Below are 22,513 nucleotides of genomic sequence, written 5' to 3' on the forward strand. Positions count from 1 at the left end.
ATGAGTGAGGGAAGGAAGGAGAGCACTCCGAAAACTTTAATATCTATTCAAGACTATTTACGTTAATTTCCTTCATTATTATACCCTCTCTCTTTCCCTCCCTCGACAAAACCCTCGACTGAATGACTGACTCCCTCTGACTGACTCCCTGACTGAATGACTCCCTGCCTGACTGACTGACTTCCACACACCCGACGTTGACCTTCTTTACGATGTGTTGACCTTCACACTTTAATCTTTACCACGACCAGTTGTAGAGGTCATCATGGCGAATGTAACCTTGTATACCAAAACTGAACAGTACAGGTCTTTGAGTGCTGGTGACGGCTGGGGAACCTGTAGGAGGAGGAGGTGGTCTTGAGATGTGTATTGTAGTCAACTGTCACATGATTGTACAGTTTGTGTTCCGACAATCAATTGATATTGTACTCGTTTTAACCCTTTGAGGACGATGGTTTAAAGAATACTACTTACTGAATTAAACCATTATCTCCCAAGGGTTATAACTTAAACCATCACTCCCTAACACCTTCACTACGCGGAGGTCAGAAGTAACCCCATAGTCCATACACAAGGGGGTTAAAGGTCGTCCTCCTAGGGCTAAACCTAATTCTCAACGGTTTAACCAAGAACTTTTTCAAAACAAATGAAGGGAGAAGGAGGAGGGTCAGACAAACAGTACGACTCGTTTTTTCCCTTCTAACTACCATCAGGCAACTTTCTTCCCTCAACCATTACTTACCGAAAACCTTTTATTCCCCCCCTCCACACACACGATGGTCTTGGAATGAAATAATAACCTAGTGTAACCTTCTTTATAAAGTAAAAAAAAAAAAAAAAACACAGAACATGTAAACTGGATATTATCGATCCCCATTTTGGCGCGCACAAAAACACAAACAAACCAACCAACAGATGGCGCGCGTGACTAGAATATAAAGAAGTTTTTTTAGTCTTGGCCAGTGAGTCTGATCTGACCTTCTTCCCTGATATCCACCTGATAAATCCCAGATAATCCCCTGATAAAACCCTACACCCCCTGATATTCCCTGATAAACCTCTCCTTCCTCTTAACCCCCTGATAACCCCTTACACCCACAATAAAGCTAAACAAGTCATCAGACGTCATTAGGATATAAAACACAAGTATTTTTCTCACGAATTATTCTGTGTGTGTGTGTGTTTGTGTGTGTGTGTGTGTGTGTGTGTGTGTGCGTGCGTGTGTGTGGGCCGAGATACTAGTCGCCATGTAACTAATTTGAATATCAAACTTGTTAAACCAGGAGGAGCAGCGTCTCGGGTTTAGTTTTTATTTCCTTAGAAGATAGGAAGGTTAAAACGGCACGGCTTTTACTCTGAGGGTGTTTTATAGTGGTAGTTGATGATGACGTGTAGGGTGGTGGTGGTGGTTGTGGTAGTTGTGGTTGTGATGGTGGTAATTGTGGTGGTGGTAGTAGTGACGGTACTAGCGACGGTGGTAGATAAGTCACAGATACTTGGTGTGTGTGTGTGTGTTTAGGTGAGTGTGTTGGTGTGTTTAGGCGAGTGTGTTGGTGTGTGTGTGTGTGTTGGTGTGTGTGTGTGTGTGTTGGTGTGTGTGTGTGTGTTGGTGTGTATGTTGGTGTGTGTAGGTGAGTGTGCAGGTGAGTCACCCAGCATTTCACCAAGGAATCTCCTACAGTCTACTTAATATACATAAACATAATGAATACAGAATATAAACTGATATGAATGATATGAATAAATGTTAGGAATATACATGAATGAAATGAGTAACAAACAATATATGAACATACATGATTAAAAATATATATGAATTATAAAATATGAATAAATGAATGCTTCAGGACAGGTGTGTGGCTTGAGTAGGTGTGTTGTTTCAGGTGTGTTTACTCGTTTTTCCTCGACATATTTTTCCCACCAAATTAGGTTGACTAATAAATCACTTAAGAACATAAGAACATAAGAATGGAGGAAACTGCAGCGGGCCTATTGGCCCATACTGGGCAGTCCCGTTTACACCCAACCCCTATTGCTCATATGAGCATCCAACCTATGTTTGAAGCAATTCAGCGTATTCGAGTTAATGATGATATTTGGTAACTTGGGTATGATAAACTATTTTATTAACGTAAACTATTTTAACTTTTAATTAAATGTTTGAAGACCTTAACATTATTAAAATTACAATACTAATATATACGAGAAATTCCTATTTATATTTAGAATCTACAGACAAAATAAATAATGACCTACAGTATACATTTCCACGTAAATATAAGACATAATATGAGCTTTATGAATGTTGAAGTTACCCTTAAAAATATTTAAAGAAAACGAATTAATATGGTTACTTTAAGGGATAACACAAGAGAAAGTGAAATAATTACTTTCGATAATGTACTGAAATATTAACTAGCTGTGTTCTCTATCTACAATTAACTGAAAAAAATACGGATGTTTATGAATTTGAACCAAAAGCTAGATAGCTAATTATACATAGCTTTATATATACAGTATAGAGATATTCACTCTCGACTGAAAATCCCAAACAAATCGAATTTATTTTTAAAATCTTTCCTAAATACACGAATTAGATATCTAGTTAAAATCAGATATCTAATTAAAACGTATAAATAAACTGAAACGACAGATAATAACACAGTTCAGCTTATAGCAGCCACAAGGACCCGTGTTTTTGTTTATAATGAACTGTAAATGAATTTCATGATCTTCCATTTAAAATCGAGTCCTGAGCTCTGACCTGGTATGGACTGACCCGAGGGCTGATGACAGGCTACACCGTGCTAGTTAGTGGTCAGGTCATGAGGGGGGGGAGGGGGAACTGACCATGTTGTGTTGTGTTGTGGGCAGTACCTGATGTTATGGACAACAAACTTAATAGACCCCAGAAGTGGAAGTGTGGAAGCTGTTAAGACTTTGGCCACTTAGATCTGGGGTCTATTAAAAGTGAAACCTATTAGAACTGGGGCCTATTAGATATGGGCCGCATTAAATTTCGATTTGGCGTTCATCCAATTATTCACTGACTGCTAACAGGAAAGGTCACCACGACAGTCACTTGTCTCCCACCCTCCCTCCCCCCCTCCGTCTCTCTCTCTCTCTCTCTGTGTCTGTCTTTCCATCCCTCCCTCCTTCCCCCTTTCCTTCCCTAGACTACACAAGGCGCCATGCCCCCCCCCCCTCAGTACCTTCAGGGATAATGATGAACTGGCTTGTGTGACGGTACTTAATGGGGTCACACATGTTCAGGAAGTCGTGGTTGATATCAGTGGATAATATTTCTCATGTGTAATTTGTTTGGGATTTGTAAACACCGAAACACGCTAAGAACTCAAGTCAACTAGTACAAAGGAAGAGAGAAAATAATGACTTTAAATTTAATGAAAAAAAAAGTACAGGAACGTCATTGGATTCGGAGCCTTCAGCAAGTTACCCAAATCAATAATTTAATTTTACCAGGAAGGAAACAGTACATGTAATTGATACTAAATTCAGCAGTACTCAGTGGGCCCTTCACGGTAAAATTGATCCATCAGGGGTTACTTCCAGTCGTTTTCCAAAAGGATTTACATTATAAGCTAAATGTTTACCCCAAATCCTCACGTACTGTAATGCAACCGTCAGCCAGCAGTAGTAGTACCGCCAGCCTGAAGTAATAGTACCGTCAGCCAGCAGTAGTACCGCCAGCCTGAAGTAATAGTACCGTCAGCCTGCAGTAGTAGTACCGTCAACCTGCAGTACTAGTACCGTCAGCCTGCAGTAGTTATCAAGACAGTATACAAAGAGTCTGAGGTGGGACCTGGGAGTGTCACTTACTACCGCCCATCTCTGTGAAGCTTCGAGACGTGTGAATGAGGCCTCGACTTCCTCATCTGAACCACCAACGATAAAATAACAGCCTTGAGCACCAAATATAAGCTAATTAACTTAATGATATATTTTATTAGTAAAAAATATCTCGGGAGATTGATTCAGTGTTCATGGTGAGTCTCGAGTCATTGGAACTGTCAATAATGGCTGTGGTATTTGTTTATAGTATTTATTTATATAACAATAGATGGAAATTGAAGTTAAAACACTATATACATGTCACAGGTTTAATTACCGTATGAAGTCCACCATGGAATTTTGTCGGCAACTGATGAGAACAGAGGCCATCTATTCTTGTAATGCTCATACGACAAGTGTAACTCCAGGTAAACAAAGGTGACGTCACTAGAGCCAAAGTTGGTGACATCATCAGGTGGTCGCCCCGGATGTCGCCAGATCGTCCAGAACAATATGGAGTCTCTTTTATTTTCCACTATAAAAATGTAGGTTCACAAGAATAGGCCGAGGTGTTGAGAGTTAATCCTCCGTGTTACGTGTACAAGTCACTGCCAGATCTCGTAAATTGTTATCTGCCCAGCGGGACACTTAGGCGAGTGTGTGGGTCGGCCCAGTGGTGAAGAGATAACTAATTTTACATTTGAGAAAGTGAAGGTATGGTGAGGTGTAGTACCGACCACGCTGTCTTGTGTGTATCAGAGGCTTAATATTTACTGTGGTGATGATGATGATAATGATGATGATGATGATGATAATGATGAATACACAACAACAAGGGTTTGATGGAGTCCTGAGAGGAGAATGGGAGAAAATGGAAGAGATACTGAGAGAAGATAATAGATATAAGCGACAGATAGGAGAATGAGTAAATATGAGAGAGAGAGAGAGAGAGAGAGGAAGGTATGTGGGGTACAGGGGTCAACCTTGGCCAGACTTTCAGTAGCGTAGTGCCGTAAAGGTCCACTCCACTACCCCTTGTGTTTTTGCATTGTCATTCCGTCCCGTGGCCATCACTAGACCCCGAAGTTGTATGAGTTTATTGTACACACACGGGATCATGCACAAGCCCCCTCCCCCACCGCTGGCTGTGTACTGACTGGTCTTTGTTTTCTGATACGATTATATAGTTTCCACGGAGACGGTAACCTTGATTTAACGTTGCCAGATGTATATGGTCAATGAGGAGTCGTCAGGTGAAATTAATTAATGTTTCTTTTTGTAACACGAATTATCACTTTGCTTTCGACGGATAGGACGGACGGACGGACGGACGGATAGACAGAGAGAAGAAAGGAAGAACGGGAAGCAGCAGCAACTCCTCTAGTGTCAACAGAACCAACGATGGATAGAAATTCACCTCCGATTATTTTTTCACTGAGTTACAATAGTATCTAGGTGATTTGACGCCATTTTGACCGTCTATATGTATGAGACAGGGTAAATAAGGCAACCATCCTCACATCTCCACTACCACCACAACTACCAGGTATCGGTAGTATCAGGTATGAGTGGTAGTAGGTACCCAGAGAGACTTACCATCTACTCTGTACTTTCAACGTCTTTACGGACACACACACATACACACACACACACACACACACACACATACTGTACAGTGTGTGTGTGTGTGTGTGTGTCAGTCATGCAGGAGAGAGAGAGTCATCAACAGGTAGTGTAGGGTGCCCGCGTGAGACGGTGATGATGATGGCCGACACAACCTGTCATTACCTGGCCACTTAACTAATCGCCACATTAAGGTAAATTCTGGGAACATCAAGACTTAACACAGGTAAGATCAGTCTCCTAGGTTTACCCAGCTGCTGAGGTCGATGTTTTGAAGTCATCGTTATCATCATCATTATTAACATCATCATTATTGAAATCATCATCATTATTAACGTCATCATCATCATTATTAAAGTCGTCACCATTATTAACGTCATTATTATTATTGAAGTCATAATCATTATTAAAGTCGTCACCATTATCAAAGAAATCATCACTATTAAAGTCATAATTATTATTAAAGTCGTCACCATTAGTAAATTCATCACCATTATTAAATTCGTCATCATCATTATTAAAGTCATCATCATTATAATTGTCATCATCATCATTACCCAGTCAGGTTAATTCCATGTGAGGCGAGTGTTGCCTTATGGGGGATTTAACGGCGGCCGTATGAGGAAGCCACTGAATGGGGGCAATCACCTTATGGGAGCTTAACTCATTAGATCTCAAGGACTCACAAGGACTCATAAGGTCTCACAAGGACTCATAAGGTCTCACAAGGACTCATAAGGTCTCGCAAGGTCTCACAAGGACTCATAAGGTCTCACAAGGACTCATAAGGTCTCACAACGACTCATAAGGTCTCACAAGGACTCATAAGGTCTCACAAGGACTCATAAGGACTAATAAGGATTCATACTCTCTCAAGGACTCACAAGGACTCATAAGGTCTCACAAGGACTCATAAGGTCTCACAAGGACTCATAAGGTCTCGCAAGGTCTCACAAGGACTCATAAGGTCTCACAAGGACTCATAAGGTCTCACAACGACTCATAAGGTCTCACAAGGACTCATAAGGTCTCACAAGGACTCATAAGGACTAATAAGGATTCATAAGGTCTCACAAGGACTCACAAGTACCTGCCTTACTTTACCAATAAACACTGACGTGCCTCTTCCTCCTCCAACTACAGATAAATTTAATACCGCTACAAAAGTACGTGAAAGAATAAAATCCATGTATACGTTACAAAAGTTAGATATTAAGATACAGAAACTGGAAATAATTAGTAATGTTCGCAATAAAAACAATATTTTACGTTTGTTTACATCCACAGGTACCAAAACACAGTGGATCTCATTTTCTTTGATACGTGACCAAATCTTCAGTTGGATCCGGGCACGACATAAAACATGCATATGGCTGACATTTATTTTATCATGTTACTAGATGGTAAATAGAGAATGTTATTTATGTAATAATAGTAACCTTCCAGGTACCAAATTACACCTAACCTAATCAACCTGCAAGGAACAACACGTGTATAAAAGTTGTGAAGGGAGGCGGAGGTAGGAGACGGTTAACAATGATGAGAAATAAACTCCTTTGTAATGTTCAGAATCACTGTCGTTTATTCCGCACGACAAAGTGCTATTAATGAGAAGTGTTTGAAAGCTTCCGCTAGAGGTGTAACACATCTCTCTCTACGCATCTATGGACAGGACTGAGTTTCGACGCCGTGTTTGAGTCGTCTTTGGACATTTTACCAAGAGACACTCACAATGTTTGGACACCCCAGTAACCCAAGCTAGGATGTCGAGCGAGAGTTGCTCCACACAGACACAAAGCCACAAATGGAAGGAACAGCAGGACTACTAGAGGTCGGCAGAGTGAATATTCAGTTGATTTTAAGGAATGATAAGCTCATTCTCTCTTGTCGTCACTGTACGGATGTTGCTTCATATCAGGTGTGTGTTGGGAACTCCATGCAAGTCAGAAAAAAAAGAGTTCTAGTGTGTTATGATCCTCATTATACCGAGTGTTTGTGTACCGCGTCAGTGTACCGTGTATACTGTAGGCAGAAGCTATTGTGTGTATCATGTCGTGTACCTTGTCATTGTACCGTGTCAGTACCAGCCCACCTGGGTAATGGTTGAGGGGGTGGAGTCCTCCACCACTTGTCTCTTCTTGTAGCGTCACAAAAACCCTGGCCCACCACCCACGGAGTCTTAACACCGTCGAAGGCCTCTACGTGGCCTCCTCAGGGCCCTCCCCCGACGTGTGGCCCTTAAAGTTCTCGTAAAAAGGGAGGATTTAGTGTAGATAAGGTGACATCAATACCTTAAGGGTGACGTCAAGTCTCTCTACCTCTGGAACACGAAGCAACTGTATATAACCATATCAAATAACCTGAAATAACCACAAGTTTAAACTCAAGCCGTTTCGAGGATCACCCGGTAAACTCACCTACAAATAATAAGACAAATACAATAAGTTATATATAAAATGCAGTTATTATTTAGTTATCTAATAATGCATAAATCAATAATACAACCTGGAAAAAAGAGACGAACATGATGCGCTATTATGAACTAAAAAAACAAAAATATAACTAAAAAAATCAACAAAAACAACATTTCTTTTCATGTCCCAATAATGTCCACCAGAGAGAAATCTTCAATGTAGAGCTAGGCTAGGATAGGTTTGGTTAGGTTAGGTTTGGCTAGGCTAGGTTAGGTTAGGTTAGGTTGACAATACTTCATTAGTTTCCGCCGTCACTTGAGAGGGGTCAGTTCTAGGACTCGTAGAACAGACAAATGAGTGAAGCTGTAGCGTGGTTCCTGGGGTCCACAACAACACTAGGTTAGGTGATTCTTAATTTTCCAGTTTGTGAGTATTTATTGCTGATTATTACACCTTATATGATAATTAGTTTTCTGTTTACCGTCAGGTGATACGTAGCTACCTGGTGACGCTACCTGCTGTGTTGTATAGCTCTCTGTCCCTCACGAGAACTACTCAATGTACAAAGTAAACAACGACTTAATTTTTTTCCCAGTATGAGAGAGAGAGACAGTGAGTGGAAGTAAGCGTCTATACTGGGAGGAGAAAAATCCGGTTGGTCTCGACTCAAGATGGCCAGTGGTCGAAAAATACCACGAATTATTTTGTTTATTATAAAATTCGTCGAGCTGAATCTAATATAATGACATAAACTTACGATCTTAGGTTTAGGTTAAGTTTGGTTAGGTTAGATTACGTTATAGGTTAGGTTAGAGTGAGTTTATTAAGGTTAGGCGTCTTGTTAGCGTGAGTCACATTATGGCGCTGACGATACTGTTATGAGTCAGCCTTGTGTGATGTATTCTAAAGGTTCATTTTGTAGTGGTTAATCGCCGTCTGTATAAATTAGAACTGTGTAGCGTTGCTGTAGTGTGTGTGTGTGTGTGAGCTACTTGATGACGTTTCACACACACACACCTGACACACACACACCTGTTATTCTGGAACATCTAAATATGGTTCCTTGTGTCTGTTTGTTTGTGTGAGTCCTGTGTGTAGCGATTTATTATATGGATACAAGAAATATCACCCCTCCTTCCCCCGTCTCTCTCTCTCTCTCTCTCTCTCTCTAATCTGTGTGTGTGTAAGGGAGTACCAGCCTGAAATATTACTCCTTGACATTTTAATTACGTCTCTTAGCTGTGTAATCAATCCTTTGAGAGTCAGCCAAGGGGCGACCTAAAAATATATATAGGACACAACGTACCTAAAACTTGTACTTATTTCTCTTTATATATTTGATTTTCATGTAAACTATATTGTGAGTATTGAATATAAGAACTGATTTGTTTATATTTCGTGTATGTTCGGGTTTCAACATTGATTCCCATTGTTTTTAAGTTATTTGTTTATTATTTCAGTTTAGGTTCGTTTTCTTCAAGAGTTAAAAAGGCCAATATGGACCTCAGTGTGTGGGAAGACCTGGAGAATGTATCGACGATGTTACTATAAATTCCAGTCATGCTACGTAAGGTCGCTGGAACCATTATATGTACGTACGTCATTGAGCCGTCATGGCGTCTGTGGTTAGCATTCTCCTGCATCTTTACCCTTCATTTTCGGTATTCGAACTGGCAAAAAAAATACACAGTCTCTTCCCCTTTGGCAGGTTGTAAGGCTGAGGGTATATAAGCGGGTTGGCGGGCACTTGACGCTACAATCCCGTCAGAGGTGAACTCGTCCGCACCTCCTCCTCCTCCTCCAGTCTCATCGTCGACATGAAAGCCGTAAGTCAATGTTCCTCTCACCAAAAACTTTTGCCCATGGAGACCGTAAATGTTATTCTTACCTACGATAGTTCTGAAGATCGCGAAATATTATCAAAACGTTTGAAGATCGGGAATTAATTTTACTTTAAACTTTTTGGACATGTCGAGCTTCAAAAGTTAGGTCAAATTTTTAAAGGAAGTGTATTATATATTTTGAAAAATCTAATTACTAATTCTCTTTATAAATTCTGTGGTAAACTTCACTCAGTGTTTCACAATTTCTAAAATCGCGAGTTGTTGTTGTTATTATTATTCAAAAATAAATTTTGATAATTGACAACAAATATAAATAATACTGAAAGTAAATACAAGTTGCCTTATCAATTATTTTACTACTGCTACTAGTAATAAACTAGATGTTAGGTGTGTATATTCATATAAATCAAACACGATATATACCCGAACTCCCAGGGTACTTGTCGGCCATTTTGGAAATTTCACGAAAGGAAAATGGCCGCCAGAATACCAATTTTTGAACTCAACCAAGCTCTTAGGTTAAACACTACTCCTGCTAAGTTTCAAGACAATCTGTACACAAGTTTATAAGTTATTACGTTTATGAGAAGTACATATTACAGACATTGCTATGAAGAGGCGCGCGTTTCCATACTCTCCCGGGAACCGAATGGAAGGTGGTACTGTGGAGATGATCCCACATAAATTGTTGCTACAAGTGTCAACAAATGCGTTTATTACACGAGGGATGTGTGTGGGTGTTAGGTGTGGGTGTTAGAGGTAGGTGCAGGTGTTAAGAGACATAGCAGCGACTTCAGAAGGGATTTAGAGGTTGTCTTGACAATTAATTATTATTAACCTCGTCTCACACCTTGTTTGGGTATAATCTCCAGGTAGTGTGTTTAGCACCATGACTTAACAGCTTCATTTTAGTACAAGAGTAGGTTATCGTGTTCAGAGATCTAAGGTATCGTACTCAAGATGTTAGTTAACTCATTGTACTCAAGGGGTGTGGATATTTGACTTCATGGACGAATTTATTGTACTCATGGTCGAGCGTGGTATTTATTATTAATGTTGTTGTGTGTGTGTGTGTGTGTGTGTGTGTGTGTACAGGCGATGAGTGACATTACATGAGAAATATTTTTACAATACACGACACAGCCTCGACTGATGTTTAAGAACGAACACTTTAAGACTACATGTTACTGGAACGCACTGACGACCCCACCCAACCTAACCTAACCAAGATGAATCTGAAATCGTATGAAGACTCTATCGTATATAAGGCCTTTAGTTACTCCCACTTGTGACTGGAGATAGTTTACGAATTTTTTCAGGATCCGGTTAATGGGAGAGTGGGAAGAGAGGGAGGAGGGAGTGGAAGGGAGAGGGAGGAGGGAGTGGAAGGGAGAGGGAGGAGGGAGTGGAAGGGAGAGGGAGGAGGGGAGTGGAAGGGAGAGGTGGAGAGGAGAGGGGTGGAAGGGAAAAGGTGGAAGGGAGAAGGGGTGGAGGGAGAGGGGGTGGAGGGAGAGGGGGTGGAAGGGAGAGGGGGTGGAAGGGAGAGGGGGTGGAAGGGAGAGAGGATGGGGAGGGTAGACAAAGTGTGGAGGCAATTTACACGTGCAGTATATAGACGAGTTTTTCGCCAAGTAAAAGAGTAAAGTATCGTCAACCGTCCCTCCTCCCTCTCCCCCTGCGTGTCGTCGTGGTGAGGACGGTCTCATTAATCTGTTCCTATTTTATTTTTTATTGATTTATATGACGCCCTCTGTCCACCGCTTCTCTCACACTCTGCTTAGCTGCACAGTCGAGACGAACAACATAAGAGAAACTGCACCTAGAGGTATAACACTCAGGGCGAGGTGTGTGTGTGTGTGTTGGTCATCTGCCACGGACATTCCCTCCCTACCATTACCCCTCCATTTATAAATCCTCCATTGTTACCCTCCACTCCACCTGCCCCTCCACCAGATTACCATCCCTCCACACTGGCGGGTCTCTACCTCTTCCTTCCTCACCCTCCTGATGTTGTACCTCTCCTTCTTCTACTCCTACAGGTTGTGGTACTCGCTTGCTGTGTGGTGTGTGTGATAGGCAGTCCCACCTTCCCCACCGCTGCCCCCACGCCCGTATCCATCATATTCGACGAGCGAGACCCTATTGACGCCCATGGAGGATATGGCTACAGGTGGGTCTCTCTCTCTCTCTCTCTCTCTCTCTCTCTCTCTCTCTCTCTCTCGTGTAAGCCTGGCGATCATTAGTCTGGCGTAGGTTGTACATAAATATCATCAGAAAGAAAACAAAAACAGTGAAGGCCAGGCATTATCGATTGCTCGTGATGGCAGTGTTGTCTCTGTGTGTTGTGAGTCGTCATATTGTTTCTCAGTCCAGGATATTTGAAGCATTGTAGATAATGAAAATGACAACTTAACCAGAGGCAAAACTAAATATTTTCTTTATCTCGTTTCCTTTCCATCAAGACCCATTTTCTTTAATATACTACAATTCCCATTTTCTTTCTTTCATTCAACACCATATTCTATCGTCTAGCCGTGGAATAAGACCGACTTTCATCCACTAATGCCTCACTTTCTCCCTCACCTGCAGGTTCCAGACTGGTAACGGCATCACCCAGTCAGAGAGCCACGGACCCACTGGTTTCCTGGGCAAGATGTCTACTAAAGGCGGCTACTCGTGAGTCCTCTCTGCCCTTCACCTCTTGTCTGAATCATCCCTCTCATATGTGGTCATCCCTCTCATGTGTGGTCATCCCTCTCAACCTAACCTCACCCAACCTAACCTAATGTTCTGGTGTTGTTGACAGGTTCACGCACCCTGACGGAACTCTCCACGAACTGAGCTACACGGCCGACGAGCGAGGCTTCCTTCCTTCATCTGACCTCCTTCCCACACCTCACCCTCTCACCCACTGGCAGAAAGAACAGGTCAGTATCACCACCGCACTTAACTCCCGCCTACAGGTCCCTCTCCTTCTACGGGTCCTCCTCCTCCCCCTCCTCCTTCTACAGGTCCTCCTCCTCCAGGTCCTTCTCTCCTTAAAAATTTCTCTACTGACTTGTATAATCATTCATGAATTACTCTTGTTATCACGTTTCATATCAGTGGTGATGTTGGCCTTATTGTCTTAATTATACGAATAAAGAAGTTGATATTGGTACTAGACTCGGTGTTTACTTACTGACTAAACTCCACCCACTTTTGGAGTCCTTAGCAACCATATAAATTTGTGGGCGTTGGTTGGTTGAGGGTGAGTCACTTGACAACCAATCAGTGTCCAGGAATTGTGATGATTAGAAAAAAAAAAAAAAGAAAAAGTGGTCAAGTCAGTAACTAACTTCGATATCGGCATGGATGTTGCCATAGTTACCGAGGTTGTTGCCATAGCTACCGAGGACGTTGCCATAGTTACGAGGTTGTTGCTATAGTTACGAGGTTGTTGCTATAGTTACGAGGTTGTTGCCATAGATACGAGGTTGTTGCCATAGTTACGAGATTGTTGCTATAGTTACGAGGTTGTTGCTATAGTTACGAGGTTGTTGCCATAGTTACGAGGTTGTTGTCATAGATACGAGGTTGTTGCCATAGTTACGAGGTTGTTGCCATAGATACGAGGTTGTTGCCATAGTTACGAGATTGTTGCTATAGTTACGAGGTTGTTGCCATAGTTACGAGGACATTGTCATAGTTACGAGGAGAGAAAAGGACAAGATGGATAAATAACTATTTTTTTTCCCTCAGGTTCGATTCGCTGAGCAACAAAGACGCTTGAAGGCCCTAGCTGACGCCCGGGCCGCTCTGGAAGCCCTGCTCTAACTCCTCCTGCGTGTCTTAGTGTGACCTGGAAGTAATTTTCTCTCCCTCTCTTTACCTCACCATCGTTTACTCGTTATCTATCTCTATTTCATCTATTCTGGTTCTCTTATTCTCTCTTTATCCTCATTTACCTATGAAACTCTCTCTCCTCTAGAAAATAATTTATATATTGTTCCACTTAAATCTTTCTCTTGTTATTCCTGTAATAATTCAGTTCCATTAATAAAACACTCGCTGGCATCCCCCTGTTTGACTCTCTCCGCCCTTATGTAAACAACTTATGTAAAAGACTTAGGTAAACAACTTAGGTAAACAAACCTCTATTAGACCTTAAGTAACTATTATAAGTATGATTCTAAGTAATTTAACCTCTCCTAATTTAAGTAATATTTAGGTGTTATAAGATGAATGATGTTTGACATTAATAATAACAATAATAATAACAATAACAATAATAACAACAATAACAATAACAATAATAACAACAATAACAATAACAATAATAATAAAATCTTTATATCAATTTCGCAACTCGTTTGTTTTTTCACGGTTCATTCAAAATATCATCACTTAAATGTACGTTATTCTTATAGATTCCTTAATAGATAAATAATAAATAAATAATAAATAAATAATAAATAAATACCCCAGAAGAGATTAGAACGCTTACAAGTTACAACTGCCTTGGTTATACTACAGAAGACTGGGGGATGATCTAAAAACTCGTAAGTACCTCAGTCAAATGTATTTATCTGGAGTTAACTGATGGCTGTTACAATAGAGATCACAAACCTAAGATAAAGAAGCTATCAGTTCAGAAAACTGTCAAGAGTTAACTTTGTTGGAATAAGAGTTGAGTGATCTTCCTTAATTCTAGACCTGACTAACACGTACATTCAAGAGCCAGTACATGTCCAGTACTTACCAAGAATATGTACCAGAGTAATGACCGACCGTCCAACAGGCCAGTAAGCTGAAAAGTGGCGTCTGGCGAGGAGGCACAACAAAGCTTCGACAGATAAGTTTTCACGGGTAACTCCTGTAAACTAACCGTGTGATGAACGCTTTCCTCTCCTTACAAAATAAACAAGAGCTTCATATAAAGTAATTAGAACCCTTATGAAGATACTAATCACAAGTTTTGTCCATATTAAATCATTTATAACAAATAAGTGCTCCGTTTCTCATAAAGTTCTGAAGATAGATGTAGTCTACTGTTTTCTGTTTCTCAGACAACACAGAGAATGGATAGCACTGTAGTTGAAAGGGGATACTTTACTATTTGTGGGATCGTCTGGTATCGTTCAACAAAATAGATAGCGAGATAGATACTTATACAGTAAACACGTTATAAAAGTTTATACTAATATGACATATACATATAAGGTATAGTAATACAAGCAGAAGTAAAAGTAACTCGATATGACCAAGGATAGCCGCCCCCCCCAAAAAAAAAAAAACATTAAAAGCTTATCTCTATTGGAGTCCTTAATGACTATTCACATAATGATGAATATACAAATAAATGAACCCATCTGACTACAAAGTGAGCAGTAACATATTGCAGTTAGGCTTATCGACACTAGTGGACCTTTTATCTCAATACAACATTCATAGATTGGCAAGACAAAAAAAAATTCTTCTTTTGTAATAAAATTAATAGATATTTAGTTAATTTGAACAAGGACAGCTAGGAGACTTGTTTCCAATAGTCCTTATGCCAGCAGCATCTGGTATTCTCAGGGCCAGGCTGTCACCCATCCAGTGCTTAATCTTATCTTGAGTTGTTTGATGGTGTTACTGGATTATTATAATCGAGTTATTTTCTTATTACTGTAGACGAGAAAACGTATATTCCTTGACCGCTAAGCTACAACACTGTGTCCCGCCTCGGGGGCCTGGCTGTCTCTCAACCTTAATAAAGTTGGGGACAGGATATACTGGTCTTGTTGAGAGTTTTCAAAGTATGATTTAAGTGTCAAATTTTCAATTGACTCAGATGGAACTGTGATTCCAGAGGAAGAGTAAAGACCCAGGGACTGAGAGATGGTGTGTTAGGGGAGTAAGTTAAAAATGAGATATCGTTAATAAAGCTGAGGGAGCAGTTGATACGGTGGTTATGTTTACAACGAAATGAAGTTCTCGGATCAGTGTGAGAAGATAACAAATCATGCAAATAAACTAGTAGGAACTTATACGAAGGTTCTTAAACATACCTAGATGGTCCGTCCTTCATAACGCTCTCCGTAAGTGCTGTACTGTTATTCTCTCCGGTCCTCGCGAGATGTGTGAGGTATTGCATCAAACTGGTGTCTGCACTCCAGCGCCTCGGGTACCTAAAAAGATAAGAACGCCTTCAGTTGCCTATTTCATGAGCAAAGGAGTGATGTTATAGAAGCCAAACCAACTAGAAGTCACAGCGTCGTTAAGAAGCCACCACAAGTACAGATAACCGCCAGGCCAGCTTTTTTGGAGTACGAGTTGTGAACACTTGGAATAACCAGCGACTGTTGTGACGGAATCGAGTGTGACCATACCTGCGACCTATCTAATTAACCAACACTGACATATGTTCAGGTATGCTCAGTGGTTAACAGAGAAATGACTGACCACCCAACCAGTAACAGAGATGACAGTCAGATAGTAAGGTGAGATACATTAAAACTGGTTCGTGAAATGGTTTTTTTCCTTACTTCCCTCTGCAGGTTTGAAATCTGTCTCACGCTACGTTTCACTGCACATGCGCATTCTGACCAACTCTGCCCCGTGCATAGGAAGGTCGATTGTCGTGGCAAATACTCACTTCTGAATACATATTGCTGTCTTGTTGGTGTTGTTGTCACAGTGTTGTGCTCAGAAGGATAAGATTTATAACTTTATGGGAAACATGAGAAAAATATATCTTATTTTTTAATGTTGTTTCGTGCTGACTTGACTGAGTGAACGATACTTAAAGACTCTGCCGTGTGTAACAATAAAATATACAATACCGACACGATTTTTTTATATAATTGTATAAGAAACATCCCTCTAGGTGTGCCCATGGTCAAAATGTACTTAGACCATGGGTGCGCCTTTAGATCATGGGCACGCCTTTAGATCATGGGTGCACCTTTAGATCATGGGCACGCCTTTAGACCATGGGGGCGCGCCTTTAGACCATGGGGGCACCTTTAGATCATGGACACGCCTTTCGACCATGGGGGCACATTTAGACCATGGGGCGCGCCTTTAGACCACGGGGGCGCCTTTAGACCATGGGGGCACCTTTAAACCATGGGGGCACCTTTAGACCATGGGGGCACCTTTAGACCACGGGGGCACCTTTAGACCACGGGGGCGCCTTTAGGCCATGGGGGCGCCTTTAGACCCGTACCTAACCCTGACAGTGAGGAGAGGTGGAGATTGTTGCCGATGGGTAGTAAACGGCGGGCATTGTGTCCCCTTGTTTATTCTTGCTGACACACTTCTTCGTGACGTTAAGGAGACGAGAACAATATACCTTTCTCTCTCTCTCTCTCTCTCTCTCTGATCTTACCGCTCTCTCGCTCTCTCTCTTTAACTTTATAAATATCGAAGGGTATTTGCCTATATCTCCCCTGTGGTATAATTACTGCCTGTAACAAATCACTGTAACTGTAACTAGCTTGCAGTGCCATCCTGTAACAAATCACTGTAACTAACTAGCTTGCAGTGTCATCTTATACTGTCATGATTCATCACCCTTTCACTGCAGAATTTTAAGGATATTATTTATTTGGAAATTTTGCCAGAGTAGTTATTTTTTCTAGTACTAGGTGTTCTAATTATGACTATTAATAACTTGTATAATTTCAGACGCAGGTAACATAATTAGACGTCAGTGGCGGATTCAGCACTAAACTAAACACAAGAAGGTAAGAAAGGGCAGAACGGTAACAGCATTTCGTCTATTTACTCACCCATAGGTCGTCCTTCTGCTGTCTCCTGCGGCCACGAGACGAGGGCGACTTTCTCTCTCTCTACCATGGGAGTTCATCATCCAGGGAGGAACATCTGCTGAACATCACGGAATAATAATAAAAAAAAAAAAAAAAAAAATTATATATATATATATATATATATATATATATATATATATATATATATATATATATATATATATATATATATATATATATATATATATATATATATATATATATATATATATATATATATATATATACTATGAGAGAGAGAGTTGGATCTTTCTCACTAAACATTCACTTGAACCTTTAACTAGAGTGGCCAGCGTTTACGTAAACAGTATTAAATGTCAAATGTGTGTGTGTGTGTCGTACCTTCACTTCTGGTTACCTTAAGGGCGTCGCACCTGGTAAACTGGAGCAATTCCTAACCACTTCCTCTCCCATGCAGGAACAAGTTACTCAGGGAAAGGTCTGTGTGCGTGTGTGTGCGTGTGTGTGTGCGCGCGCGTGCGCCATCCTCCCTAAGAGTCGCGGGCGTCACTAGAGAAGGTCATGTGACGGGCGTGTCGAGGATCTGGAGCAGGAGGTACTCGCAGGTCATTGTCTTTCTCCTCCTCTACAGCCTCCTACAAGAAGCTCCTCTCTTCTACTCACCAGTACGTGCTTCTGACCGCTCCTGCTGCTTTTACTGCTACTTGGTTAGGGTGCTGCTATTGTTACTGCTACTTCTTGGTCATACTGTTACTACTAAGTGGTGGTGGTGTTAATGCTTAGTCATGCTACTGCTACTACTATTATAATTAGTATTGTTAGTATAGCTTTTTAATATGGCCTCCAGCCTCCCCCAATAGCCACACCTTCGCCGCCGTTTTATTACCTTAATATTAAATATCATAATACATAAGTAGCTATCCTAGCTGTGTTGAGTTAGTTGAGCCGCAGATCTATGCGGCATTCAGTGACTGTTGCCTCATAGTTAATATCTGCAACTGTTGTCGGCTCTCGTTCCCCTGAGGCAGAGCAAAGCCGACCGAAGGAGAGAGAAGGACAGTCGACATCTCATCCAGGCTGTAACTTCTGGGCTGCTGCTTCTGTTCGGAGATCACCTCCGCGAGTCTGGCGTAGAAGCATCTTGCACTTGGTCCCATCCCACCAGAGGTTGTGAACACTAGAGGAGTGAAGCTGCCTTGATCAACGTTCTGAATTCTCTCCCCATATACCCTTATCTTGTTCTCGTTCCTCCTGTGTGCAGCATCGAGAGCTAAGTTACGGTGACATGCTTGGTACTGCTACTTCTACTACAACTGCTAATTGATGATACTACTTCTACTACTACTACTGCTACTACTACTATTAATACTACTATTACTTGTGTTACTGCTGCTACTACTACTGCTACTACTTGTGCCCTGTTGCTATACCACCACCATCACTAACCATCACCACATCCACTTCCGACTACCATCACCATCACCACCATCACCTCACACCCTCATCACAACACTTCAATGCAACTCTTATTATTACTATTTAAATTTAGTAAGTGTTCGAGTTAATTTTAATTTATATTTAGTGTATGTCCTCCATAACCTGAACCTGTTTAGCGTTAATGGTGACTGTCTTGTGGGCGATGTGTGCCTCTTATACACACACACACACACACACACACACACACACACGCACAGAGAGGAAAAGAGGAGGGAATTTTTCGACTTTTCTGAAAGCCTGTACACAGCATTACCTACTACAACTTTTTCAGCAATAGAATTTCTGCTTAGGGTTTTGAAACTCGCTTATTAGGTCAAACAAATTCTCATAATACCACAGGGTCTTACATAAACCTACCTTCTCTTTCGCAGTATTAATCCCGGTTCATAATACGCATCCAAACACACCACTTGACCACACACACACACACACTAGGTCGACAGGCGGGAGTTATTATAAACCTGATCAGTGATAACGTTTAGTCACTATTGATTCTTACGTTATAGAGGTCATCAGTTTAACCCCATGGACGTTTTTTTTATTACCCTTTGAGGTGGATATTTTAACCTTTTAAGGACGATGGTTTAACCTTTTGAGGACGATGACTTAACCCTTTGATAGGACAACACTTTAACCCTATGAGAACGATGGTGTATTCCCTGAAGTCGATGATTTAACTCTTTCAAGACAATGATTTAGAATTACAGACAGTCATACAGTTCACCCATTGAGGGGAACTCGTGTCTACTCATGACAATCGAAGTATTCAGACAAAATTATAATAAAGAACAACTGCATGAATACAATACACTGTGAAGTCAATAATGAATCTCTCTGTAACCAAGACAAAATATTTCAGACTACGAGCGTTGATATATGAAACGTGGCAACTGGCGAGAGGTCATCTTGGAACATTTCGGAATGAGATTAGGCTTGCCAGGTTAGTGTAAATTTACGTCGGATAAGCAGTGGGCAGGAGGAGGACTTGGACAGGATTCCACGAGATAAGAAAAAGACCCAACGATGAACTTTAGATGGAGAGATGAAGTAAAGGAGGTGAGGAACAAGTAGATAGGTGTTGGGTAAGTGTGTGTGGGAGGGTAAGTGTGTGTGGGAGGGTAAGTGTGTGTGGGAGGGTAAGTGTGTGGGGAGGTGTAGGAGGTGTGTGTGGGAGGGGGTAAGTGTGTGTGTGGGAGGTAGGGTGTGTGTGTGGGAGGGTAGAGATGTGTGTGTGGGAGGAGGGTAGTGTGTGTGTGGGGAGGGTGGGGTGTGTGTGTGGGAGGGTGGGTGTGTGTGTGTGGGGAGGAGTAAGTGTGTGTGTGTGGAGGGTGGTGTGTGTGTGTGGGAGGAATTAGTGTGTGTGTGTGTGGGAGGGTAAGTGTGTGTGTGTGTAGGGAGTGTGTGTGATGTGTGGGAGGGTAGGGTAAAGTGTGTGGGGGAGTGTGTGTGTGTGTGTGTGTGGGAGGAGTAAGTGTGTGTGGGGGGGATGGTAGTGTGTGTGGGGAGTGAGTGGTGGAGGGTATGATGAGGGTGTGTGTGTGGGATGAGATGTAGGTGTGTGTGTGGGAGGTAGTATGTGTGTGGGAGGTGTGTGTGGGCGGGTATGTGTGTGTGGGAGGGGTGTGTGTGTGGGGGGTAGGTGTGTGTGGGAGGAGTAGGTGTGTGTGGGAGTAAGTGTGTGTGTGGGGTGGGAGGGTAAGTGTGTGGGAGGGTAAGTGGTGTGTGTGGTGTGTGTGGAGGGGTGTGTGTGTGGGAGGGTGGTGTGTGGGAGGAGGTAAGGTGTGTGTGGGGAGGAGTAAGTGTGTGTGGGGAGGGTGGGGTGTGGGGAGATGGGGTGTGTGGGAGGGTGGGGTGTGTGGGGAGGGGGTAAGTGTGTGTGGTGGGAGGTAAGTGTGTGTGGGAGGGTGGGGTGTGGGGAGGGGTGTGTGTGGGGAGTAGGGGAGTGTGTGTGGGAGGGTAAGTGTGTGGGGGTGTTGGGAGGGTGTGGGTGGTGTGGGGAGGAGTGTGTGGAGGGTGTGTGAGCATGTGTGTGTGGGAGGGTAGGGAGGTGTGTGTGGGAGGTGTAAGTGTGTGTGTGGGAGGGGTGGGTGTGGGAGGGGGTGTGTGGAGGGTAGGTGTGTGTGTGGGGAGGGTGGGAGTGTGTGTGGGGAGGGGTAAGTGTGTGTGGGAGGGTAAGTGTGTGTGTGAGGGTGTGTGGGTGTGTGTGGGAGGGAGTAAGTGTGTGTGGGGAGTGTGTGTGGGAGGGTGTGTGTTGTGTGTGTGTGTAGCAGTAAATGTCACAAAGGTCTCGTGGGTGTGAGGTTTGTAGCAGAGGCGTGGCGTGTGGTAGTGAGAGTGACTGACTATACCGGTGATAATAAGGCAATATTTAGTGGTCCAAGATGGTGTTAGGTACAGTTCGTTCCCTCCCTCTCGTCCTCACTCCCGCCCTCTCCCTCCCCCTCATTCCCTCCCTCTCTTCCTCATTCCCTCTTTACCTCCCTCTCCCTCGTTCCCTCTCTTTTTACCTCCCTCTCTCCTTAACCTAAACTGCCCTAACCGATCGTAACCGAACACTAATCTACACCATCTAACCTAATACTAATCTAATCTAACGGAAATGAACCTAATCTAACACTAATCACTCCTAACCTATCTTAACCTAACCTCCCAAGGTAGCATTAGGGTGGTTAACCTTTAGTTGAAATAAGCTGTGGTGTCTAATCATAAGGTGATTCACTTCAAGACAATTGCGTCACTTGAGGCTCAGCCGTGTCAATAATGTTGGTGGTCTCACTTTCTCAAGCAGCTAAGGAAGAAGACCAGGCAGGGGAAGCATAAGTGAGTTTACGAAGTATGTATGTTTTTGTAAACATTCATGAGCTCAGACGAGGAACACTAAAAGACTTGAGACGACGGAGGATGTAGAGAGGATAGGTATAGGTTGTATCATCTATAGTTACGCAGAGAAGCTTGGTGGAAGCCACAACCTGGAGTATGTTGGGGCCCAGTGTGAGGGGGGGGGGTCATGATTGGAGGAGAGGCTAATGCACATAACCATGGTCTTGGTATGGTTGATGGTGACATGGATGACGGTGAACCATTCTTAGAGACTTCAGTGTGTCCTGAAGGGCGCTGTAGTCGGATGCCGAGTGACACCTATGCCAGTGGTGGAGTCAAGTACATTTTCCCAACGAGCGGGAGTATCTTTCAAGGCTTCGTTGATGGGGGGTGAGGAAACAGAGCGGTCTCACCCTAGTGACTTGGGGGACGCCGCAGGTATGTGACTGAAAGGTGGAGACAGATCCTCGGAGGCGTACAGCTTAGCGCCGAGACTTCTTCAAAACCCAAGGTCGATGATGTTGTTGATAACTGTGACTGAGGTGAACGTTTTGGTGAAGGTGAGAGTTCTTGAGGTCTAACGTACACCTCTAAGTTGCTGAAAGAGCAGTGAGTGATGTGTGTGTGTGTGTGTGTGTGTGTGTGTGTGGCTGCTCCCGTACACCAAGTACTGGACTTACATATTCTTACATACAGTATAATACCTATTTATTTTGTCCTAATTAACTACGTAGATCTATCTCTTGTTCTTTTAAGTGTAAATAAC

At 42.4% G+C, this 22,513-nt stretch overlaps 2 protein-coding genes across 8 annotated transcripts in view; one reads left to right on the forward strand and one right to left on the reverse strand.

The window, feature by feature from the left end:
- The window catches only part of LOC121861785 (eukaryotic translation initiation factor 4E type 2-like), a 56,649-nt gene extending 39,129 nt beyond the window's left edge, over window positions 1–17,520 (reverse strand). For all 7 annotated transcript variants that reach the window (XR_006088093.1, XR_006088092.1, XM_042359692.1 and 4 more), the window contains exons 1-2: window positions 17,431–17,520; window positions 15,706–15,825 (exon numbers count right to left, since the gene is read on the reverse strand). Coding sequence is in view for 5 of the 7 variants with exons in the window: in XM_042359692.1 (XP_042215626.1) it covers window positions 15,706–15,825; window positions 17,431–17,510 (200 nt within the window). In the remaining 2 variants the exon portion in view is untranslated. The remainder of the gene's footprint in view (window positions 1–15,705; window positions 15,826–17,430) is intronic.
- LOC121861787 (cuticle protein AM1199-like) lies at window positions 9,614–13,635 on the forward strand. Its single transcript, XM_042359697.1, has 5 exons — window positions 9,614–9,655; window positions 11,713–11,843; window positions 12,263–12,349; window positions 12,480–12,600; window positions 13,415–13,635. The coding sequence occupies exons 1-5, from the start codon at window positions 9,647–9,649 to the stop codon at window positions 13,487–13,489; spliced, it is 423 nt and encodes a 140-aa protein (XP_042215631.1). The 5' UTR covers window positions 9,614–9,646; the 3' UTR covers window positions 13,490–13,635.
- Window positions 17,521–22,513: the final 4,993 nt, after the last annotated feature.

Source organism: Homarus americanus, unplaced genomic scaffold (assembly GCF_018991925.1).
Source record: "Homarus americanus isolate GMGI-L3 unplaced genomic scaffold, GMGI_Hamer_2.0 scaffold8148, whole genome shotgun sequence".
Lineage (NCBI taxonomy): Eukaryota > Metazoa > Arthropoda > Malacostraca > Decapoda > Nephropidae > Homarus > Homarus americanus.

Bases quoted from the DNA above. Each gene is read 5' to 3' on its own strand.
- LOC121861787 (XM_042359697.1), top strand. The intron at 11,844-12,262 runs GTGGGTCTCTCT...CCTCACCTGCAG, and splicing joins CATGGAGGATATGGCTACAG to GTTCCAGACTGGTAACGGCA. The intron at 12,601-13,414 runs GTCAGTATCACC...TTTTTCCCTCAG, and splicing joins CCCACTGGCAGAAAGAACAG to GTTCGATTCGCTGAGCAACA.